This window comes from Electrophorus electricus, chromosome 8, assembly GCF_013358815.1.
Source record: "Electrophorus electricus isolate fEleEle1 chromosome 8, fEleEle1.pri, whole genome shotgun sequence".
NCBI classification, from domain to species: domain Eukaryota; kingdom Metazoa; phylum Chordata; class Actinopteri; order Gymnotiformes; family Gymnotidae; genus Electrophorus; species Electrophorus electricus.
The window spans coordinates 22,964,867-22,986,163 of NC_049542.1; the positions used below are offsets into that span (position 1 = coordinate 22,964,867).

A 21,297-nucleotide genomic window follows, 5' to 3' on the forward strand; every position below is an offset into this window, starting at 1 on the left:
TTCTCAGGGGTGATCTATGTTTCTGTTAGAGCCAGGAAGTGTAGGAAGTGGAGGGATGCTAATGCTGAGATGAAGTCAGCCTTCTGGACAGCAGATTGGCAGTTCCAGAGCCCTCCTGCCAGCACGATATGTGATGGTGCCAAGCGTTGTGAGTCAGTGAGGTTTCTGAGATTGCAATGTCTATGATAGCGTCGAGGAGATCTTTGGGATCTGCGGACAGGAATTGTGAAACACATTTCAGATGCTTGATTTGTGGATGTATGAGATAAAAGATTGAGATAATATGAGAAGAAGAATATGAGAGAAGCTGAGTTTGTGAAGTCCGGTAGGTGAGATGTAAATGAACTGATTGAGAGCACCACCAAACCTTCTCCAGATGTTGATGTGGTTTTCATATGACAAAATGAACAGACAGGAAAGGGCCATAAATCACAAAGTTGGACTTTTGTACAAGGACTGGTATGGTGTCTAGAAGGGCAATAAATTAATTATTCCCAAGGCAGTACTTTGGATCTATTATCTAGTGTTATTACACAGAACATAAGGCAGTAAGATGAAGATGTAATGACGATTTAGTCTAGTTAAGATATAAAAGTCTAGTTTTAAGATATTTAGTCTAGTTAAGATATAAAAGTTAATACAAGTCACCTTTTTAATGTCTGATTAGTCTCCAGGTTACAGAGTTACAAGTCTATCTTAGCCAAGCTACTTGCCACAATCTTCACTGGTTGATAGCTACTTTAAAATCAGCTAGGTACAAGGAGACATCACAAAGTACATAAAAAGAGACTGGCCATGTTGACGTTATTTCCCTGACTGTATTCAATTTATGCTGGCTGTCTATTAAGTTATGCATCGATTACTTATATCTATATGTGTCATGTGGGAACTTCAGCACATTCAGTGCATTTGTTATGTCTGTGCTGTACTGTACATGTGCTCCTATTGCATTATATATTGCTGGTGCAGCACTGCAGTGTGCTTCTACTGGGACTGTTCCCTCTGTCCTCTGGGCTGCCTGACTAATTCCTGCTCCTGAACTTGCCCAATATGACACAATAGTCACAGTCCCTTCACCTCTGACATGCTTCGTTGTCATGAACAATATTTATGTGCAAATTAGCAGACTGAGTACCTGGATACCAGGCTATAAGAGTTTGCTGAGTTGCTTAATCTGTTTCTATCTACACATTACCTACATGTTATCAATTATTTATGATTGTTGCTATCCTTTGTCTAAGAATAGTTTCCCTTTTGAGTCTGGGTCCTCCTTAATAGAAGGCACTAGAAAAGAATTTAAGGAAAAGTATTTTTTTATTGAATTTTTCCTGCCACTGTCACCTTTGACTTGCTCATTAGGGGGTTACACCGTGAGTCCTGTAAAGCTGTTAAAGCCTTTGCTAAAAGCGCAATAAAACTGAATTAAATAAAACTGAACTATGGCTATTGACTACAATTTCTGATCTCTTAAAGCATTAAAGTATAGCAGGGCTACTGTTAATCCCTAGAATCACATAGAACAAGTTTTCATTGGTTCAATGACATGTACAGTCCACAGACCTCAACCCCATCAACAACTGTTCAGTTGTTCAGTTATCCAATTTGCATCAACTTTGCAATATAATCAGTCTTGCACAATGCATGCCAGAATCCATGCATGGGCAAACGCATGCTGTTCCAAAGGTTAAACAAGGCGCAACATGCTACTAGACAGGTGTACAGGATTTGGTAACTGAGTGTTATGACAAAAACTGGTCCACATTAATTTCACTTAAGCTTATATTATTTACATTTTAATCATGTGAATGACAATTAATCACAAGAAAAAAACACTCACCTTGAGGGTCTGAGAAATGTCAAATGCTCAAAGCATTTTTCAAATAAAATTTTAGAATTTGTTAGTTGGCTCTTTAGCACATTGTAGCCTGTTGCCTATTCAGTATTGTAAACGACAGCATTTTAAATATTTTCATGCTAAAATGAAATTTTCTTAATTTCATGCATGATAATTAAGAATATATTGTGCAGCCATGACAAAGTAATATTATTCCAGTAACGTGTGATTTAATACCATTAATAAACATTACTCATTTAATATTAGTGTTAACACTATGATATTTTGGACTCAAAATGTAAAGTGCTTTAGAAATTAGATTAGAAATAAGAAAAACTTCTAAAGTAAGGCTTTAGTAAATTGAATATTTACTTACTTTATTTAAGGTTTTATGTAGTCATATACTCATGAATTTAAAAAAAAAGCATTTACAGGAAAAGATAAAAATATCAAAACTGTCAAGACCAACTAAAGAATGACAATCTCAGCAGTTTAAGGCTCACCCTTTAATATGCCTACTACATTATTTTACTTGTGTCTTAAGAAACTTACCAGTTTTGACCCTGCTAATCTCCATCAAATTTGACACAGTCAATTTTGTGACAAAACCAGAAGGAACAAACAGCCAAACTGTGACTCAACCCCTAAATCTTCAGAATATTAATTAAATAAAAGATGCAGCCTCTAATAGCCAAACTGAAATAATATTCTTTCATTCATAATTCTTGTGCAAAAGCTCTTAAAATATTAAAGACTGCCAGTTAAGACACCATCCTTTCAAACATCAAGGTGTAAAAGTGCAGTAGATTCCCCAGTGATCACTTGTGTAGCGACCACAGTCCAATTTCTCCATTCCAATCAATGTCATGTGTTCAGGAGACATTCGAGGCCCTGTTGTTGCAGGCCTCAGGTAGATACGGTCAAAGCGACACCTACTAACATAAGATACACCCTTATTGCTGTTCATTTTGGTGTCCCATGTATATCTGCAATGTTCCGGTTTCCCTAGCTCCTCCCACACGTCAGTAACACCAGAAGGTAGACCTCCCACCTTTGCCACCTGCTCAGACATAAAACATAGTAACAGAATAACTCAGAATAAAACATAGTAACAAGTAACTATAGATGTATGGTGCAGCTTTTCAGTCACCAATTAAGCCTAGCACAAGCTGTAGCAAATTATGACATTTATGGTGACACTTCAGTTGCATAAAAGGCCATAAAAATATTTAATGAACTCAACTTTAGTTTTAAATGTTCACCAGTTTTACAAACAACTGGCCTCTGGACTTTGATTAGCTCACTCCAAAAACTTTACATTCTTGCTCAATATTTCTGCTCAGGGCTTTCTTTTCTAACTTGGGTCTCTGTCTTATTGAATGACCCTTGTGTCTTTCAGAACCTATATATCATGCACAATTCCAAGGCCTTGCTAATGTGAATTTTGAATATTATGAATTCCATCTTTTTAATACATGCTTTAGTCAAAAAAAGGAAAAAAGTAAAGAACTTATCGGTATCAGGAAATGTTTCATTAAAAGTAGAAAATTACTTCAGGGTCTCTCAGATTGGTGTCCCCTCCAAAGATGACAGTCGTGTTATCTGGCACCTCTTTTATGTTCTGAAGGACCACCTTCAATTGTTTCATTCTCTCTGCAGCCTGATCTTTACAGCTCTCCAAATGTGATGTCATCAAATACAGTTCCTGACCAAAGAAAGTTACCTGTGTGATACAGAATCATGTTTAGATGCAGACAAATCAAATCACTGATTGATTTTTGATTGACTGATTAGATAAAGTTCTTGTGGACCCATTTACTTGCACGAGTGAAGTTCAAAACATTTCATGCTTTGACACTGTTTAGGCTCTACATTATAAATAGTGTTTGGACAAACCCTTACCTGGGCACATAAAAGATTTCTCATCATCTGTGTTGTTGGGTAAGAAATTATTTCATGTTTGTGTAGTTTTACTCTTGATTTTTTCAGCAACATGCCAGTGAAGTATCCATCTTCATTTCCTTTAAGGATAACAGAAAAAAATACTTGCATCAAAACACACTTCAAAGCATACTACATTAAGATCAGACATTTCTTACCTTCAACAAACACATAGCTGACAGCACGTTTCTTAATATATTGAGCATATGAAGGGATGAGTTCTTGAAGGAATACCACATCTGGCGTGTATCTGCAAGAGAGGCCAAAGCAAAGCTATTTATAATGAATACAAAATGTAGCTGCAAAATATCATTTGTTAATCATTAATGCAATAATGGCATTCCAATAGATGCAATATTGTGATTTGTTGGACAATTTGCAGTATAAATACTGCAGCAGGCTGAATATCCAGTGAGCCCTCTATACAAACACAACCACTTTTTATTTGTGCTGTGGGCATCCTGAACAATCTCATTTAAGGTGTGTGTTCTAAGCATGTTTTCATGAAATACAACACTTAAATAATCCAAGAAGCATAAATCATTCTGGTCAAAATAATACAGGCCAGTCTTTACCTATGGCACATCAGAGGTTCCCCTGTATTAGTATGTTAGTATATGAATATATATTGCAACCACAGTACGTACCAATACACTCACAATATAGCATTTTGTCCATTTTGCTTACAATATAGCATCAAATTCAACTCACAGTGTCAGATAAGAACACAGGCCTCTTGCACGTTCCACAAGACTTAATGTATCCAGTCCATCCACATTCCAGGAGACAAGTGAAAGCTTGCGGTCACCTTCCTCCACCTCACTGCCTTTTGAACTGGTGCTGCTAGTGCAAGCAGGCTCATCCTCAGTCAGGTCAATACTAGAATTGCAAAATGAACCAGTCAAATTTAATCCAGAGAAATATGATGGTAATGATTTCAAATCATCTTTCTTGTTCAGTAGAAACTTAAAAGCTGAGCTAAAACCACACTTGAGCACATGACAATGACTGGAGTGTGTCAATGAATGACAATGAATGCTAGAAATAGTGAGTCAAAACGTTCATGATCAGTGCAAAAATAGCATATATATTAGGGTCGACTGACGCAGAATTAACTATATATTACCAGTCCACTTTTTCAGAGATCATCCTCCTTTTTGTTTCAGGAGAATGAGCCTTCTCTAGAAGGTCTGTCTTCTTTCTCTTATTCAAAGGTCTATTGTTTTTTATCTCCTCTGTGTCCTCAGCGTCAAAAACTGATTCCATATCTGCTTCGAAGAAAGAGTTCAATGCTCTCTAAAAAAAGGAGTAGGGGCACAAAGGTCGAACTCACGTTTATTCAGGCCTAAATGCATAAATGATTGTAAGACAATGAGCTTGCTACCTTTAGCAAACGTAACCAACCTCCATATCCCATTCATTTTCAGCGAGGTAACATTGAGCCACAGCGCTATCCGACTCAGTGACATTAGCGAATTTCTCGCACAGACGCAGCCTCGTCTCCTCTAAGTTTTCCATTAGCGTTACTTCTTTATCTGACATTACAGAGCGTCCTATTCAGTTTCTATTTCTCCGAGTATCTCTATACGGCGGGACATTTTTGACCTGGTGTGAAAGTAACAACGGTCCGGGTAGAAACCTACCCTTCTTACACTTTTTGGGGGGGACCGGTATTTGGAGAAAGGTTTCAGTATATACCGACATACGAATTCTTTATAAGGCACAGCAAAATCTCTTAAAAGCCGAACTAGCTATCACATAAAATACATCAATCTTAAAGCATCACCGGGATTGCGTTCGAAGATTGTTGGAAGATTTCTCGCAGTTCCAGTGCAAGTCTGGTGACATCCGGTTCATCTCAACGCAACATTTATATATTTTATACTAATGTTGTGCATTTCGCATTACAAACACACACAAAATAATAATAATAATAATAATAATAATAATAATAATAATAATAATAATAATAATAATAATAATAATCATTATATATATATATATATATATATATATATATATATATATATATATATATATATATATATATATATATATATATATATATGTGTGTGTGTGTGTGTGTGTGTGTGTGTGTGTGTGTGTGTGTGTGTGTGTGTGTGTGTGTGTACACATACGTATGTGTATAACAACAATAACCGAGTTATTGGGTCATTTATCATGGCCCTTTGTAATATCATTTAATGTTCTGAAATAGTAAAACATGTAAATATGGAATGAAAATAACAAACCATACTTGAATTATCCCCTAGTATATAGCATTTGATAGTTTCATAAATAATTCTGTGATGTGAAAACATTATCACTATATTTAAGAAATAGGGCGCTTTTGTGAATAATATGTACCTTCTTTGATATAACATTGTTTAATTTTCTTTTTTAAAAAAGACTAAAAACAAAATATTAGCTAAACTACGTTTTGTCAAATTCGCTGATCTTCACGTCATTACGTGAAGAAGTTGTTGTTGTGCAATATTTGTAGATCACGCGTCTACGTAAAAACATCGCGGTAGTGGACGGTATGCGGAACTGTGTAGGATTAGCTAGCTAGCTGGTTGTATCCCGTTAGCTGCCATCAAATAACTCGGGATTAAGATCTCTCGTCGCTAACGTCCCATATTAGAAGAGGAAAACAAGGTAATTTATCAATCTAGGTCGTTTTGTAGCGAATGTGTTTTGTTGTCTTCATATAATAAACGGCTAGATTACACTTATCAAATTTAGTTAATAAACGGCTGTTTTAGCTAGGCTCGCTAACCTAGCTATTTTAGCGAGCTTAATGTCTCTTAATGTGTCTAAGGTAGCTGACTAGGTAGCTACTAGCTAGCTGCTTGCTATTCAAATCTGATGGCTATCTACCGCTATCTAGCGAGATAGCTAATACCAGCTAAGTATTTTAGTAGGTTGATGGAGTTCATTTACTGTGAATACTGTTTACTAATGTTCGCTGTCATCAATTCAGGAAGCAATGCTAAAATCTGAATGGTGTGCATATGTAGGTTAACTGTACCCATTTTATGTAATACAGCAATGGGATAATCTTGTATTCTTCAATCACCACCATATTTTCATCTTAGCTAGAACAAGTAGCTATCTACTACATTTATACACGGTTTTCCTCGCAGTACGGGTCCATGGAGGAGCCGGGAACTGTTGAGGTTACTGTTAAAACTCTAGACTCTCAGAGTAGGAGCTACACTGTCCGGGGAGAGGTAAAGTAATCATTAATATCTGTGTCAGAAGAGTGGCTTTCGGTGACTTCACCTAATAATAACCATTGCTGTAACACTTGCTTTCACGTAACTCTAATATTATAAACAGTAATTAATATTTTCCATTAGTGTATTAACTATGCAGTAATGTAAACTGATGTAAACTGTGATGCAGCAAAGCTCAAACTCCAGAAACATTGATGCATTTTGTGCTTGTCAGGGTATAATTTAATATTAGTGTAGGCTAGTTTTTAATATTCTGACTGACCAATTGATAATCTCTTTCCTTTTCTCAGTGGACAGTGAAAAATTTTAAAGAGCATATTGCTTCCTCAGTTGAGATTCCAGTGGATAAGCAAAGGCTGATATACCAGGGCAGGGTGCTGCAGGATGAGAGGACTCTGACAGAATATAGTAAGTGTTCCTGAATACATAGAAACATAGGTGCAGCTGCTGTTATCCTGTGTTTTTGGTCAGGTATTAAGATGTAGTCTACAAACCATGGATTTGAAGTGTAGTCCTCAGGATCTCTGGTCACGTTGAATATTCATGCACAAACAATATCAAATAAGAGGTTTGTGACTCACATTTTGTTTTCCTGTTGTCTGCTTTGCTTGTTCTTAGATGTTGATGGAAAGGTTATTCATCTTGTTGAGCGGGCTCCCCCGCAGACTACACAGTCTGGAGGTGGGGGAGGTGCGGTGCCTAGCTCATCTGGTGGACCAGATGGAGGCTCCAGCTCTTCTCACTCCTCAACCTCCACCTCCCAGGGAACTCCACATGACCGCAATGGCAATAGCTACGTCATGCTGGGAACCTTTAACCTCCCTGTTAACATCATGGACCCCCAGCAGATACAGGTTACCACAGCGTGTAGATTCTCAGGTTAAATTCAGTTAAGAGAGTTTGTTAGTGATTGAATAAGCCTGTTTTCTGATACAGCTTTGAATGTGATTGAAGCTGTTGTAATCTACTCTAAAGTTCTTAATAACCTTTGCCAGACTTTGCCACTGAAAGAATCCAACCTCTGTCTTCAGTCCTATGATTTCTCCAACATCCCTCTATTCAAAGAGATGCATCCTTAGCATTTAGCCTACCCATCTATGTTTTGTGAATAAGAATCGACAGGCAGTGAGAACTACCTTATTGTGTAGAAGGTTCTGGTTTGGTTGTTATTGCTGATTATAGAGCTCAGAACTGTGCTAGCTAGTACTAGGTATTGGCATGGAAAGGGGAGGAAAAATAGATATGTGACAGGTATTCTGAAAATATAATAAAAAATGTATCTGTTGTCCACTAGATGTCTGTGCAGCAGATGATGGCTGGTGTTGGGGAGACGGGGCGTAATGCCAGAGTTAGTACCAGCACTGGAGTAAGCAGCATTAGAAACTGAATAGAACTATCAGTATGTTTCTTTTGTACTGCAGCAATAGATGCTTTACCAGTAAAGTCTTTCATGTACATGCTTATCTTAGTAAACCTGGAGTAAATTCTGGGGTATCCACAGCATATTTCTGCAGATCATGACTAGAGTTTTAACACTTGTGTGCTGTTCATTTTCTCAACTTCAGAGCAATGGATCTGTGGATGTGCATATAAACTTGGACCAAACAATGCACAGTGAACCAAGGATAAGGCTCCAGTTGGCTGAAAATCTGTTGCGAGAGACTCAGTCTTTGATTCACAGACTGGAGGTAGGGTCTTCCCCTGACAGCTTACAACAGAATAATTAGAACTAGTTGGGTTATGTGTATTTCTTTGAGGTATTGTGGATTCAGTTAAAGTGCATTTATTATTTTAATTTTAGGGTCATCCACATGCAGCATCTACCCTTCAGGCACCTGCTGCTCCAGAGCCACCTTCTACACCTTCTTCCTCATCTGAGCAACCCATGGACACCTCTCCACCACCACCTTCAGCCCCCACTTCGTCCTCTGCATCAACACAGACAGAGGGACCTCCTCACTCTGGATCAAAGTAAGAGAATCCCTCTGTCTTTGGTGATCTGTGTTAGTCTGTCTTCTTTGGCCTTTTTCTTATTATTGGTCATTTAGTATCATTTTAAATGTGTTGCATTATAGAATAGAATATTCATGTGCACAGCCAAAACTGTATGGCAGAGCTGTAAAGTGTCTCTCTTAATTTGTTTCAGTAGTCCTTGCCCATTGGAGCTAGTGGGGGTTCTCTCAGAGGTGCGGAGGGTGGAGGAGAGACTTCGCCCTTTTATGGAAAGAACCCACTCCATACTGGGAGCAGCTGCTTCAGCTGATTACAATAATAATGTATGGGTTAAATTTCAACCCTTAAAACATTTCTGTTTAAAATACAGGAGTGCAATTTTACATTAGATTTGTCATAGAAACAGTAGCTCATTTCTGTTGATAGACACAAGAGCGTGAGGAAAATCAGCGCATTCTCAATATGGTTGGAGAATCCCTTCATCTCCTAGGCAACACATTGGTTGCTTTGAGTGATCTTCGATGCAATTTGGCTGCCCAGCCTCCCCGCCACCTGCATGTGGTTCGGCCTATTTCCCACTATACTTCCCCTGTTTTGCTGCAGAGTGGACTGCCCCACATACCAATACCGGTGAGCTACCAAAGCAGATTACCTTTTTTGCTGTGCTGTTACAAGTAGGATTGTTTAGAAACCTCTTAATCCAAGATATTTTTTTAAGTATGCAAAATGTCTATTTTTTTCAACTGTATGTTATTTGTGTCATTGTTCTTTGCAGATGAACATTGGCACAACTGTTACCATGACCTCTAATGGCAGACAGCCAAGTGAAAGTCAGCCACCAACATCTCAACCCTCTGGCCAATCAGAGGTACAGAGTCAGACACAGGAACCACCTCCTCTATCTAATGGAGCCAATCAGCAGCCTGGTCAGGGGACTCCTCGGGTGATCAGAATCACCCATCAGACCATGGAGCCAGTGGTGGTGATGCAGATGAACCTGGATGGTATGTTTCTACTAATTGCTTTGTGAACCGCTCTGTTTTTTAGCACTGTATTGGAGTTCAACTGTTCTTTCCTGGTCTGTCATAATCTCTGGTTAACAAATACAGTCTCATTTCACTATTGGTAAAATTGTCTGTAATTTTTTTTTAACTTTATTTGGGTGCTGTTATATGCATAGATTGAGCGGAATCCCTCCATGAGGTTGGCCAGTGCTCTCAGACCTGGATTGATTGGGGCAGTAGTATAATGCTAGCCACTGATCTGTGCATTTTTGTGCAACAGATTCAGGCAGTGGAGCTCAGGCCCAACAGAATGCCAATGCTGCTGGACAGACCGGTCAGTGTCCACTACTTTTCATAGTGTAAACCAGCTGCAGACATTTTGACCTTAAGAGATTTCTTGCAGCAGTTCATGGGGACTATGATATCAGGAATCCACTATTGTTTATTTCCACGTAACCCTTTATATTGCTATTGTTGGCTATAGGTGTTGGGTTTAGATAGTGTAGTTTTCTTTATAGTTCATATAAAGAAGTGTCCTGTCCCCCCCAGCAACAGTAATTTCACTTGGATTTTGTCTATCAGTAGATTCTCTGTTTTATCAGTATTTTTTTTTACTTGTCTCTTCTTTTCTCCAAAGGAACTCCACCTATCCAAATCCCAGGCTTGCCTCCAGAGTTCATGCAAGCCATTGTGCACCAGATCTCTCAGCAAGCTGCTGCCATGGCTACTGCAGCCTCAGCAGCCTCACACCAGCCACGTGTTCCAGTTCCAGCTGCCCAGAGTGGAGAAGGCCAAGCTGCTCCTCATCCTACTCAGGCCAGGGTGGTCATCACTCGACCATCCTTCTCCCCACACATTCCTCAGCCAGCAGGCACCAGAGGTACTACCATCAACCTGCGTGCAGCAGTGCCCCCTACAGGCAGCCACCAGCCTGGGCAGGTGTGTGCGAACCTTTTCACTTTTTTGACGTGATTTGTAAATATTTTGTCTATAATATTTTTTCCCCTGTCTCATGGTATGTAATTTTCCTGAACATTCTTAATTCTCTATAGGGCAATCCTCTGGCACCCTCTCCTCTCACTCAGATGATGAGTGGCTTGGTGGGGCAGATTCTGATGCCGATGCACACAGGTAAGATGCACTATATGGGTAGCTCCTGCCTGGCTTCCTCTACAGCTCTTGACACACCTCATCGCTGGCCCAATATATTGCTTATAATTCCTATGCATTTATGGTCTGTTTTAAACAATGTTCACATTATGAAAATCCATAAATCTGAAAAGTATTGAATTAAAGACTGAGAGATATCACTTTCTGCTATGATCAGAAGTGCAAATGAGCCCAAAACTGTAGTCAACCCTGACAGTTTCTTTTACCTCTACTAACTGAGCCTCCTTTGTTGAACATTTGATGACTGACTTATTTGATTCAAATTGTAGCAGATTTTAACCGACTGTCAACTAAACTAAACCTGTTTCCTTCCCAGGTGTTCAGACTTCAACTACCTCTTCATCCCACTCATTCTCTTTTTCTACCTCTTCATCTTCCTCTTCACCATCCTTTGCAACTGCTCCTCCCCCCTCAGCCAACACATCTGGTCAGACAACCACTCGTACAACCAGCACAGCTTCTGTAGGCCAGTCTCAGGAGGGGGGCCCGGAAGGAAGTTTGCCCCAGCTGTTTGGCTCCCTCTTGGGAGGAGCCGCTGGAGCGGGTGGGGGCGTCCCTGGTGGCACTCCATCAATCACAGTGACTGTGCCTGGTGTCCCTGCCTTTATCCAAGGCTTGTCTGATTTCATCCAGGTCAGTGTTGTTGTTTTCCTATAGGTTTGCACAAATGCTATGTGGAAAACTATCCAACTTACTATTACAATTTTTTAAAAAGCTTATTGTTTGTGTGTATTGATTTTTCTTTCTTTTTCTTTCTTTCGTTCCTTCCTTCTTTTTTCTTTCTTTCTTTTTCTCTCCAGGCCAATGAACCTGTATTCTCTACCCTGAACCAGCCTACATCTGCCCCTGCTGCCCCGCCTGCCCCTTCAGCATCGCCTGTCAGCCCCCAGCAATTGCCAAGTGGAACAGGGGATTCTTTGAGCCCAGAGCTGTTCACGGGAATTGTGCAGGGTGTGCTCTCCACCATGATGGGCTCTCTGGGTGCTGGTCAGGGCAACAGTGAGAGCATTGCCCAGTTCATCCAGAGACTCTCTGAGACCAGTAACCTCTTCACTGCTGGGGCTGGGGATGCTGTGGGTGAGTGCTTCCTGCTAAAACTGAAGTCAGTTCCAGTCAGTTCCATTACGTTAAGTCTATCAAGGTGGTTAGGGAAGTGTTGTGTAATCCTATCCACAAAGAGCAGCTTTGTCTCCTGGTTTTTGGTTCCTAGCACAAGCACACTTAATGTCAAATCATTTGATCTCAGTTCTCAAACAAGTGATTATTCATTTTGGATGTAATTCTGCTCGGTTGGGGTAAAAACCAGCGGTCTGGTTTTAGGGTACACCCAATGTTTCACATGAGTCTCATACTCACTGTGTCTCTGTGTCAGGTTTCTTTGGAGACCTGTTGTCTTTGGTCTGTCAGAGTTTCTCCATGGTAGACATGGTGTTGTTGCTGCATGGGAATCCCCAGCCTCTGAGTCGCATCCAGCCTGAACTCTCAGCCTTCTTTAGGGAGCACTATCTCCAGGGCCGAGAGCCTACTGACGCCAACATTGCTGTAAGCCTCCTACCCCTGACGAGTCACCATGCACCATTACTGAACTAGAGCATATGATCCCATTTCTCTAGCTGTTCTGGGAAGTCAGTTTCTATACCAGCCCCACTATTACCAGGCTTGAGTCAAAAACAGATACAGAATCAGTTCATTTGTTGCAATTATGGAACATACACTGGAGCATACACATTGTTACCAGTTTGAATAGCAGAGGATCTTAATGTTCCCTTCTAGACTGCTGCTGAAGATCTGATCAATGGACTTGAAGAGTATATCGCTGAGAGCTTTGTAAGTTTAACACATGCACATACTACCATTTCAAACCATTTAACCAACAAAAGCCTGACATTTTGTTTGCTTGCTGTGTCAGTCCATAGTTGCAGTGCGAGAGGGGGTGGACATCATCCAAACCAACATGTGCTTCCTCAGACAGCAGTTCACACACATGGCCACACACATACTCCGCTGTACAGGTACCCACTGCTCTACCTACAGCAATGCACAAATGTCTGATTTGCTTTTTAGCAGGCAGAGAGCAAAGTGAGTTGCATTGCAAAGGCCAAAACCAGTGTTTTGTGTTTTTGTATATCACCTTTTAGAGACAGCTGTATGTGTACTTGTTTGTTCAGAATAAAATGTTACCATAAGCATGAACACACTCAGGATAGCTTTCCTGAAGGAGGCTGAATTGTGGAGGTTCTTTTACGTCTGATCCACTATTAAGTGGTTTATTTTGTCTTAACTTTCTGTAAATTATAGTGCAGCATTGTGTGCTCAAGTGTCTAATTTCTCTATTTGCAGATCACACCTTTGGTCCTCGTTTGCTGTTCCTGTGCACTCAGGGCCTGTTTGAGTGTCTGGCTCTCAACCTGTACTGTTTAAGAGGAGAGCAAAGAGCTCTTACTGCAGTCATCAACCACCGCATTGTTAGTTCACCCTCGTCACTCTCTAATCTCTTAAAGAGAAACAAATTCTTCTTTATTAGCATTAGCAGTCAAGTAGGTAATTTCTCTGATGTGGATTGCCGCGTTTTAAACTGAAAAAAAAAACCCCAGAAGTTAACAAGCCCTGTGGGGGTGTTTTGTTTGTGCATTCAGAGGAGGATGTCTGCAGAGGTTAACCCCAGTCTAGTAAACTGGCTGACCAGCATGATGTCTATGAGACTCCATGTGATCCTAGACCATAACCCGGTTACAGAGAACCAGATCCAGCATTATGTAATCTACACACAGGTCATTTTCTCATATGAATGCCTTCTTCAGATCTTGTACAACCACTTCTAAATTTAGCTCTGCATACATATTTTTCTGAATGTATTTGTTCCCTCTTTCTATTTATAGTCTGAAACTGCTGTGAGAGTGGAGTCAGACACTCAAGCAGTCCAACAAACTGAGAGCCAGAGTGTTCAGGTAAGCATATGCATAAGAGCCGTCATAAGATGTGCTATTTGTAACTACTACTGTGTATCTTTATATAGCAGACTTACAGATAAATGAATTGCATTCATTGCAAAGGCCAAAATAAATTACCATGGAAGGTTAACAGCTTGCATCTTCATGAAAATGCAAGTTGAAGCTATGTCACATTGCTGTGGTTTCATTCTTTTACTGGCTACCTTGTACATCTACCCATTCTCTAGAAGCTGTCTTACAAACCTGCATATATTACCACACCATAGAATGTATGATACCAGTATCTTGCAAAAATGCACTGTTTGAAAACGTGTTATATATTATTGAATTCAGCTGTGTTCAGTGAAAACATTCAGTGTTTCTGTGGACCTTTTTCCACAATTGCAGCTTAAGTATACCTCGTGCAAGATGGAACAATGCAGGAATGACGTAATGCATTATTGTGACCTATAGATGGAAGAGGGTTTGTCTCCAGCCCATGCCACCACTGCTGAAGAAGCCTTGTCATCGTCTGGAGAGAGTGCTAGTATAGATAATGGAGAGCCAACTGCAGATGTTTCTCCTCAAAGGTCATCGTCAGGGGAGACACGAGCACCATCTACTGCTGGGAGGGAGGAGTCAGGCACAGAGGCGGAACTGTGGGCAGCTACAGTGCCTCCTGTAAGACTTTGTCTCATGATTTTCTCACTACATACTTAGAGGATTCTCATAGAAAGCTGAGATCTGACATGTTTCTGAATGATGTTTGTGTTTCTATAAATTCTATCAGGAGTGGGTGCCCATCATTAGGCATGACATGTTGTCTCAGCGGAAAATGAAAGCTCAGCCTCCGATGTCTGATGCTTATCTTCAGGGAATGCCTGCAAAGAGGAGGAAGGTTAGTTTTTGCAATACAATACAAGTTTTGATTTTAGTGTAGAAAGGAATCCTTCTGAAAACTAAGCCTCTGAGACAGATGTTGCTTCGAGACATGAGTGTGGGTGAATTCTATGTACCATACTCATAACAGTCTGCACTATGTTTTAAAGACTGCTCAGGGCGAGGGACCACACCTTTCTCTCTCTGACGCCGTGAGTTGTGCTGCCAGGACAGTAGGAGTGCGGCCCGTCACTACCCCAGACAGCCTGCAGGTGGAGCTAGAGACACCAGCGCTGCAAGAGGCCTATGCACAACAGGTGATAATGGATGTAAATTGAATATTGTTCCTGACATCAATAATCAAAATGAGAATGTGCATATGAAAGTTGGACTCTCTGAACAAAATCTTTTATTTTATGTCCCTTTCAGGTTAAGAGTGATCTAAAGAAAAAAGTTAATGAAGACCCAGATTACAACTCTCAGCGTTTCCCCAATACGCAAAAGGTTTTCTCAGATGACTCCTAACCTTAAAGATCAATTTTGCTCATGACTACCAATTCAGATGTTCACACAACCTATTAGGGACTCAAACAGACAATAGATGAGCTGGATTCTGTGATTGGGACTGATCCTTTCACTCTTCACTTCATGTGCAATAGACACCATTTATTGTGAACCCTTCCTAATCTTCTCAGTAGACCATGTATTTGGGACCAGATACCTAGTGTCCAGTTTCACTTTTATTGGATTTGTGTATATCCTTAAGGCTTTCTATGTCATTTCAGTTGTAATATAGATGTATATTGCTGTAATTTGTTTGTATTAGTGGCAATAAAAGCAGCGGCAGTACTACCATGCATACTTGAAATAAAAATGTACTTTCTCCAAAACAGATTGACCAGTAAATGGTCTGAGTATGATTTTTTTATAATAAAAATGTGCCCATCTTGTTTCTTTTATCAGGATAAATAGATGAGCTTGTAAGTCAGTCCACCATCATGAGCGTTCACCTTCACTGCTATGTGTCTCTCTCCAACACTGTCTCCCTGTGCTTTAGTCAATATCTTAGGATCTGTGATTACCAATTTTCTTTCATAAATTAAAATCCTTCATGTTTGTTGGTTGTGACTGTCCTGCAATAAAAATGTCCTATTTTATTTCGACCTCTCTGAAACTCATTTTTCAAGTTAACATTTCATAGGATAATAGTTTATGGCAATCTGTAAAATTGACCTCAGTATTTGAACATCAATGGCATGATGCCAATAATGTCATTGTTTATTAGGAGAGTGTCATCTAAACTGAAATTCTGAAATCAAAATCGGGTGAAATTGAATTTTGTGGATCTTTAACACAGTTCCCTAAAAGACAAATGCACCAAGGTACCTTTCTGCTGTATTATTCGTGATCATAATTATAACATTTTACATTCCAAGTAGTAAATGTGTTTACACTTTATTATTCACACATTTTCAAACCTGAATTTGGGTTATGACAGTATTTATCTTACCTGTAACTGCAATAGTTGTGTAAGGCTCTTAGAAAGCACAAACAGCGTGATGCACTCAGGGAAACCACAGAGAAGAGCTATGTTTTCTCATTCTGTCACTGAAACAAGATTATGATCCTCAGTCTATATACTTTATAATCTAAGAATGCACTTTGCATTTCATATACTTTCACATCCAGCAAAATCATCTTTGAATATTAAATTGATTAATAAAGAACATCTACTGGTAAATTTACATATCTGAATTATTAGGGCAATAGACTGTGGAAATTCTATCTTTTACCTCCCTGAGTTAAAGAAATATAACTTTCTTATACTTAGAGTTTCCTATGTTATTAGCAAAAACTACTTAATAATTGTTTTATTATGAGTAGCAGAATCTACTTACCAGACACCCCAGTGCCCGTTTTGTTTTATTCATAATATGAAAAGCAAAAAAATTCCTCCATTCACATTTACATTGGGAATTATGTTAAACAGCCCAAGGCTGTATTCAGATTTATGAATGAACCACCCGCCCCTCTACCGCTTGCTTTCCTGCTTTTCCATAATGTAATAATGAAACATTTAATCAAAAAAGCAGTTTACATACAAAGAGTATAGTGCAGAAGTGTGATACCTTTATAAAGAGAACACATTTTAACACACAGTCTCCAGGTACAAGCAGAATATCTTTCCAAGGAGTGTGCCAGCTCAGTCAAAGAGAAGGCCCATGATACAATGTGATATTACTAGTGTACATCATTTCCAATGACCTGGCTTGGACTGGTCCCCCATTTGTGTACTGTTAACCCCTCTCAACTTGCAAAATATACAAATTGTGTGCTTTAAATTAGTCTAAATAAGCTTTGTCATACAGCAAAGACATAACACAATGAAGCACAGCATAAATGGATCCAGACAGTGTTTCAGCTAATGTACAACAGGTTATAGCAGGGCCATTTAAGGTAAAAGTGCTATACAAGTACTTTTTCACTTTAGATAAGCAACTATAACTGCATTTATAATGCACTAATCCTCTCTTAGTGAAAAACTTAATGAATTAATGAATAAAGTCATTGTGCAGTCTGGATTTGTATAATGTAGTATCAAATAAAACATTTAGGCTACATGTTACTACAAATGAAAAAAATGTTCTTAAGTGGGCTCGAAACAACCACACTGAAGTCTAGAATGTGTTATCTGCACCACTGAACCACATTTTACCCTACAAAACCTGCATGATTACTGCTTTTACTGAAGCCAACAAATTTTCGAAAGACATGCCCTCGTTCCAGGAGCAGCCTTGTTTCCAGCCACTGAAAGCGATATAAGGATCACTGTGGAACTGGAGCACAACTGATTGGTGGCATGCACCACATGCAGGCAGCAAGACACACTTCACACTATTTTATTGGATGAATGGGTTTGCTGGAAATCAAGGCTACTCCATAAGTCATGAAGTCATAAATAGTCATATATAACATAAATCCATTTGTACTAAACTCAGTAAATTCCTTTCGGTGGCCAATGGTCTGGTTAATATTGGGGGGGGGGGGGGGGGTATTCATTAAAAAAAAAAACACTACCGCTCTTCTCTATAACTGTGTGCTTGTTATCACCTGACATACAGTAAACAGAATGGAAGAAATAGGGGGTAGGAAAAATAGCCTGCACTAGTGGTTTCCAGCGCACACAAGCATTACAGAGGCTGCCTGAAGGTATCAGCAGAGTTGGCATAGCACAATATTCCTTGACATATATTGCTTTACATATATGAGAGATAAGATGGTTTATATTTCCTATTGTCAGAAAAACATCTGTTCTTAACCTTAGTTGCTGGCTTTTCCCTCCTTCAATTCTATCTTGCCTTCTCTTTCAGGTGTTCTTGAGAAGGTTTACTCTTCCCTCTCACTGAGAACAGTAATAACACATGCTCCTCCACACGGCTACACCACATGTCTTGTACGTGCTCCCTTCCTTACTCTCGGCTCTGTCTGATGGCGGAGAGGAGCGGCGGCAGCAGGTTGAGGGCAGGCCTGGGCTCCTGAACACCCAGAGCCACTAGGGCTCCCGCCAGCAGGGATGTCACTTTTGGCAGCACAGGAGGCTGGGCCTGCATCACCTGCACAAGCACAAACATCAACTGTGACTCAGTATCCATCTTCTAGATTGGCCATGTTTTAATGCTTGAAATGACAAGCCACCAGAAACATTCAAAACAAACAAAAAAAAGGCAGTCTCACCTTTTCAACTTTATGACAGTGTATGAGTCCATCAGAGCCGACATAGAAGGTAGAGAATGCATCATATGTCCTGTTAACAGAAAACAGTATTCATTGTGAGACTCCAAATTAGAGGTCACACACGAAGCCCTGCTCTGCTCAGTCATACCTATGAAACTGTGTCTTGTCCTTCTTGTAGAAGCGGAGCAGTAGAGAGTAGAAGGGCAAGCCCTTGACCCTCCACCTTGCTTTGATGGAGCCGTCCTCTGGGTGCTTAGTTAACTTCAGCACCTCCATCCGTACCTCCGCATAGTAACACAGACACAGCAATCTCCATAGCGACAGAATCAGTTGGTATGCTACACGACCTCTAAGGAGGCAGATAGAAGAGAGGTATGCAAAAGAATGTTGTCTTCCATCTGCTCTATGCTATAAGTTCTTCAGTGAAGCATGTTGTTATAAAAATACTAAAGAAGTGGCATTGAGTGTACATTCATAAAAAAAATTAATCATCACACCTAGTCCTGGTGTTGAGAAGACCATTGATAAACTCCAAATCATTGCAATACATGGAGTAGTCATGATTCTTCACAAAAAAGCTGGGGAGCTGGAACACAATGTAAACATATAGTAACATAAAAGCAAACCCAATTTAAATGTCAGACAGCAGGCAAAAGCAAAAAAAGTACTACAAACATTAGATGATTGCTTTCTGAAGTATTACCTCAATCCTAAGTCTCTCATATATGATAGCAAGTTTCTCCTCATTCTCCTTGTCTTTCTCACTGAAACCTTTCTCCACACTCCCCAGCTCCCCATGACTGCAGAGTGAGACAGGGGAAAGTGGGTAGCGAGCCTGTCCTTCATGTTCAATCCTCAGCCTGCCAGCAACCTCCAACAAGGGCTCCATCCCGGGGCAGTGAAAGCAAAAGAAATGAGAGCCCAGAGTGAAGGGAGCTGGACATCCTTCAGTTTCAAACAAACTCCGGAATGAGACCTGCTCCCTCTGCTCCCACTGAGGCCTTCTTCCATTCCTTATTTTTCCAGTAACACTAATGTCATCATCTCTCCTCCCGTCAACAGTGGTTAAAGGAAAAAACAAATCAGTAGGACTGTTGGTTCCCAAACCTTGGAGCTCATTCAGGCTGACTTGTCCAAACAGGGGTACCTTAATCAGTGTGTACTGCTCATCTTTCTCCCTGGGTTTAAACAGAACGCACAGGCTAAGGGTCTCCTCCCACTCATCTAGACTTTGCACTCTATGCGGCTGGCAGGCATGGTGGAATGGGTGAAAAAGGGACAACTTCTTGGAAGATTGGTAATTCAGGCTATTTGGGGGAGCCAAAGCCCATGATGCACTACTAAGGACTCTGTAGGTGCCACTCAACTGTGAGTCAAGTTTCTGCAAATAAGACAACACGGTAGACATCAATGTAGTTAGACTGCAGCTCTTTCAAAGTACATGAATATATAATCAGAATAACAGAAGTGTATCTACCTGCCATTCACACCAGCTCTGTTTCTTTATTGGCTGCCTGCTACACTGGCTCCTGATGCAACCCACCCAAAATGAGACACCCCTTCTGCACACAGCCATTCAGGTCAGGGTGCTGGGCAACCTAACAATATTAGGTTATAGGTAAATTGGCATATTTGTGCAAACCAGTGGTGAGGAAGTTTAATCTTCTCATCCACCGTCAGCTTTCAATATGTGATTTCTCCTCTATGGGAAGGAAAAGAGATAGAGAGAATAATCTCAGCTCTTCCGAGTATAATTTCACGAACAAACTTAGACCTGCCATCAAGGTTTGCATCTGGAATGATAGTATTTCAAGATTAGCGTGAGAGCTCAGTGTTGGTTAACTTGCTTTTATGGAGCATTTCTTGCAGTAATACAAAATACGCCATGGTAGCACGTGATCCGCCTACACTGAGTGACAGCGGCAAGTTTGTAAAAGACAGAAAGAAACAACTTGACTAAACAAGGACAGAAACGAAATAGATCTCAACCCACTATCTACAATACTACTCGTTCCCTCTTACCGTTTGCTGTAGGTTAGTCGGTATTCGGTGAAAAAGAAAAAACAACAGTCTTGAACATCGTTAAAGAGCGTTAGGTTTTGGGATCGGTTAGTTAAACCAGCTAGGTCATGCAACTAATTACATTTTTTATATATCAAGCCGATTATTCTATAGCTACCGTACCTACATTGTTGCGTTAGCTTTGTAATCCAATTACTTCAAACTAAATGTTTAAAACTAAATGAAAAAATTATGAACCGCTAATACAACGCGCTACAAACACTTTCAAGCTAACTTGGCTAAGAGCTATCCTATCTAGCCTATCTAGCTAGCTAAGTAATCTAACCTGCCAGATTTATTGTAAACCTAGTTAGATGCATACCTGTAAAGAAATAATCGTGTGACGATTCGAATATTGTGTACGAATGTTAAAATCAATGAACGTGATTAGAAATGTAAATATTATAGCGCCGGAATCTCTTGCTAACCTTACACAAATGTCACATCTCTTCCAATGCCCTTGCCCACCGCAACCCTAGTACGCATGCGTGAACTACAAAGGCGCACACCTATTCCTGAGCGACAGTAATACCGGATGTGACAATTTGACA

At 40.0% G+C, this 21,297-nt stretch overlaps 3 protein-coding genes across 15 annotated transcripts; 1 reads left to right on the top strand and 2 right to left on the bottom strand.

Annotated features, from left to right (window-relative positions):
- Positions 1 to 313: 313 nt before the first annotated feature.
- Positions 314 to 5,494, bottom strand: tdp2b (tyrosyl-DNA phosphodiesterase 2b). Of its 3 annotated transcripts, none has more exons than XM_026995646.2 (7): positions 5,180 to 5,494; positions 4,902 to 5,071; positions 4,487 to 4,654; positions 3,934 to 4,025; positions 3,737 to 3,855; positions 3,387 to 3,557; positions 314 to 2,894 (listed from the first exon to the last, which is right to left on the bottom strand). In XM_026995646.2, the coding sequence occupies exons 1-7, from the start codon at positions 5,315 to 5,317 to the stop codon at positions 2,619 to 2,621; spliced, it is 1,134 nt and encodes a 377-aa protein (XP_026851447.2). In that variant the 5' UTR covers positions 5,318 to 5,494; the 3' UTR covers positions 314 to 2,618. The 3 variants fall into 3 exon arrangements, with proteins under 3 accessions (XP_026851447.2, XP_026851449.2, XP_026851448.2); XM_026995648.2 differs by having other exon boundaries at positions 4,902 to 5,043; positions 5,180 to 5,285; XM_026995647.2 differs by having other exon boundaries at positions 5,160 to 5,285.
- An 841-nt stretch (positions 5,495 to 6,335) lies between these two features.
- bag6l (BCL2 associated athanogene 6, like) lies at positions 6,336 to 16,107 on the top strand. Of its 4 annotated transcripts, none has more exons than XM_026995655.2 (25): positions 6,336 to 6,433; positions 6,922 to 7,008; positions 7,305 to 7,422; positions 7,633 to 7,868; positions 8,309 to 8,380; positions 8,580 to 8,702; positions 8,816 to 8,985; positions 9,161 to 9,290; positions 9,394 to 9,597; positions 9,743 to 9,971; positions 10,252 to 10,305; positions 10,609 to 10,910; positions 11,024 to 11,102; positions 11,458 to 11,774; positions 11,942 to 12,218; positions 12,514 to 12,683; positions 12,915 to 12,968; positions 13,051 to 13,153; positions 13,482 to 13,606; positions 13,778 to 13,912; positions 14,021 to 14,089; positions 14,546 to 14,752; positions 14,862 to 14,969; positions 15,121 to 15,267; positions 15,380 to 16,107. In XM_026995655.2, exons 2-25 carry the CDS (start codon positions 6,931 to 6,933, stop codon positions 15,473 to 15,475), a joined length of 3,603 nt encoding a protein of 1,200 aa, XP_026851456.2. In that variant the 5' UTR covers positions 6,336 to 6,433; positions 6,922 to 6,930; the 3' UTR covers positions 15,476 to 16,107. The 4 variants fall into 4 exon arrangements, with proteins under 4 accessions (XP_026851456.2, XP_026851457.2, XP_026851458.2 ...); XM_026995656.2 differs by having other exon boundaries at positions 9,164 to 9,290; XM_026995657.2 differs by having other exon boundaries at positions 8,309 to 8,362.
- A 734-nt stretch (positions 16,108 to 16,841) lies between these two features.
- On the bottom strand, positions 16,842 to 21,247 carry c8h6orf136 (chromosome 8 C6orf136 homolog). 8 transcript variants are annotated; one of them, XM_026995663.2, is made up of 8 exons: positions 21,069 to 21,232; positions 20,708 to 20,713; positions 20,163 to 20,283; positions 19,389 to 20,066; positions 19,183 to 19,271; positions 18,834 to 19,034; positions 18,686 to 18,755; positions 16,842 to 18,564 (listed from the first exon to the last, which is right to left on the bottom strand). In XM_026995663.2, exons 3-8 carry the CDS (start codon positions 20,259 to 20,261, stop codon positions 18,421 to 18,423), a joined length of 1,281 nt encoding a protein of 426 aa, XP_026851464.2. In that variant the 5' UTR covers positions 20,262 to 20,283; positions 20,708 to 20,713; positions 21,069 to 21,232; the 3' UTR covers positions 16,842 to 18,420. The 8 variants fall into 8 exon arrangements, with proteins under 8 accessions (XP_026851464.2, XP_026851461.2, XP_026851468.2 ...); XM_026995660.2 differs by having other exon boundaries at positions 20,163 to 20,387; XM_026995667.2 differs by having other exon boundaries at positions 21,175 to 21,217.
- Between the last annotated feature and the right edge of the window lie 50 nt (positions 21,248 to 21,297).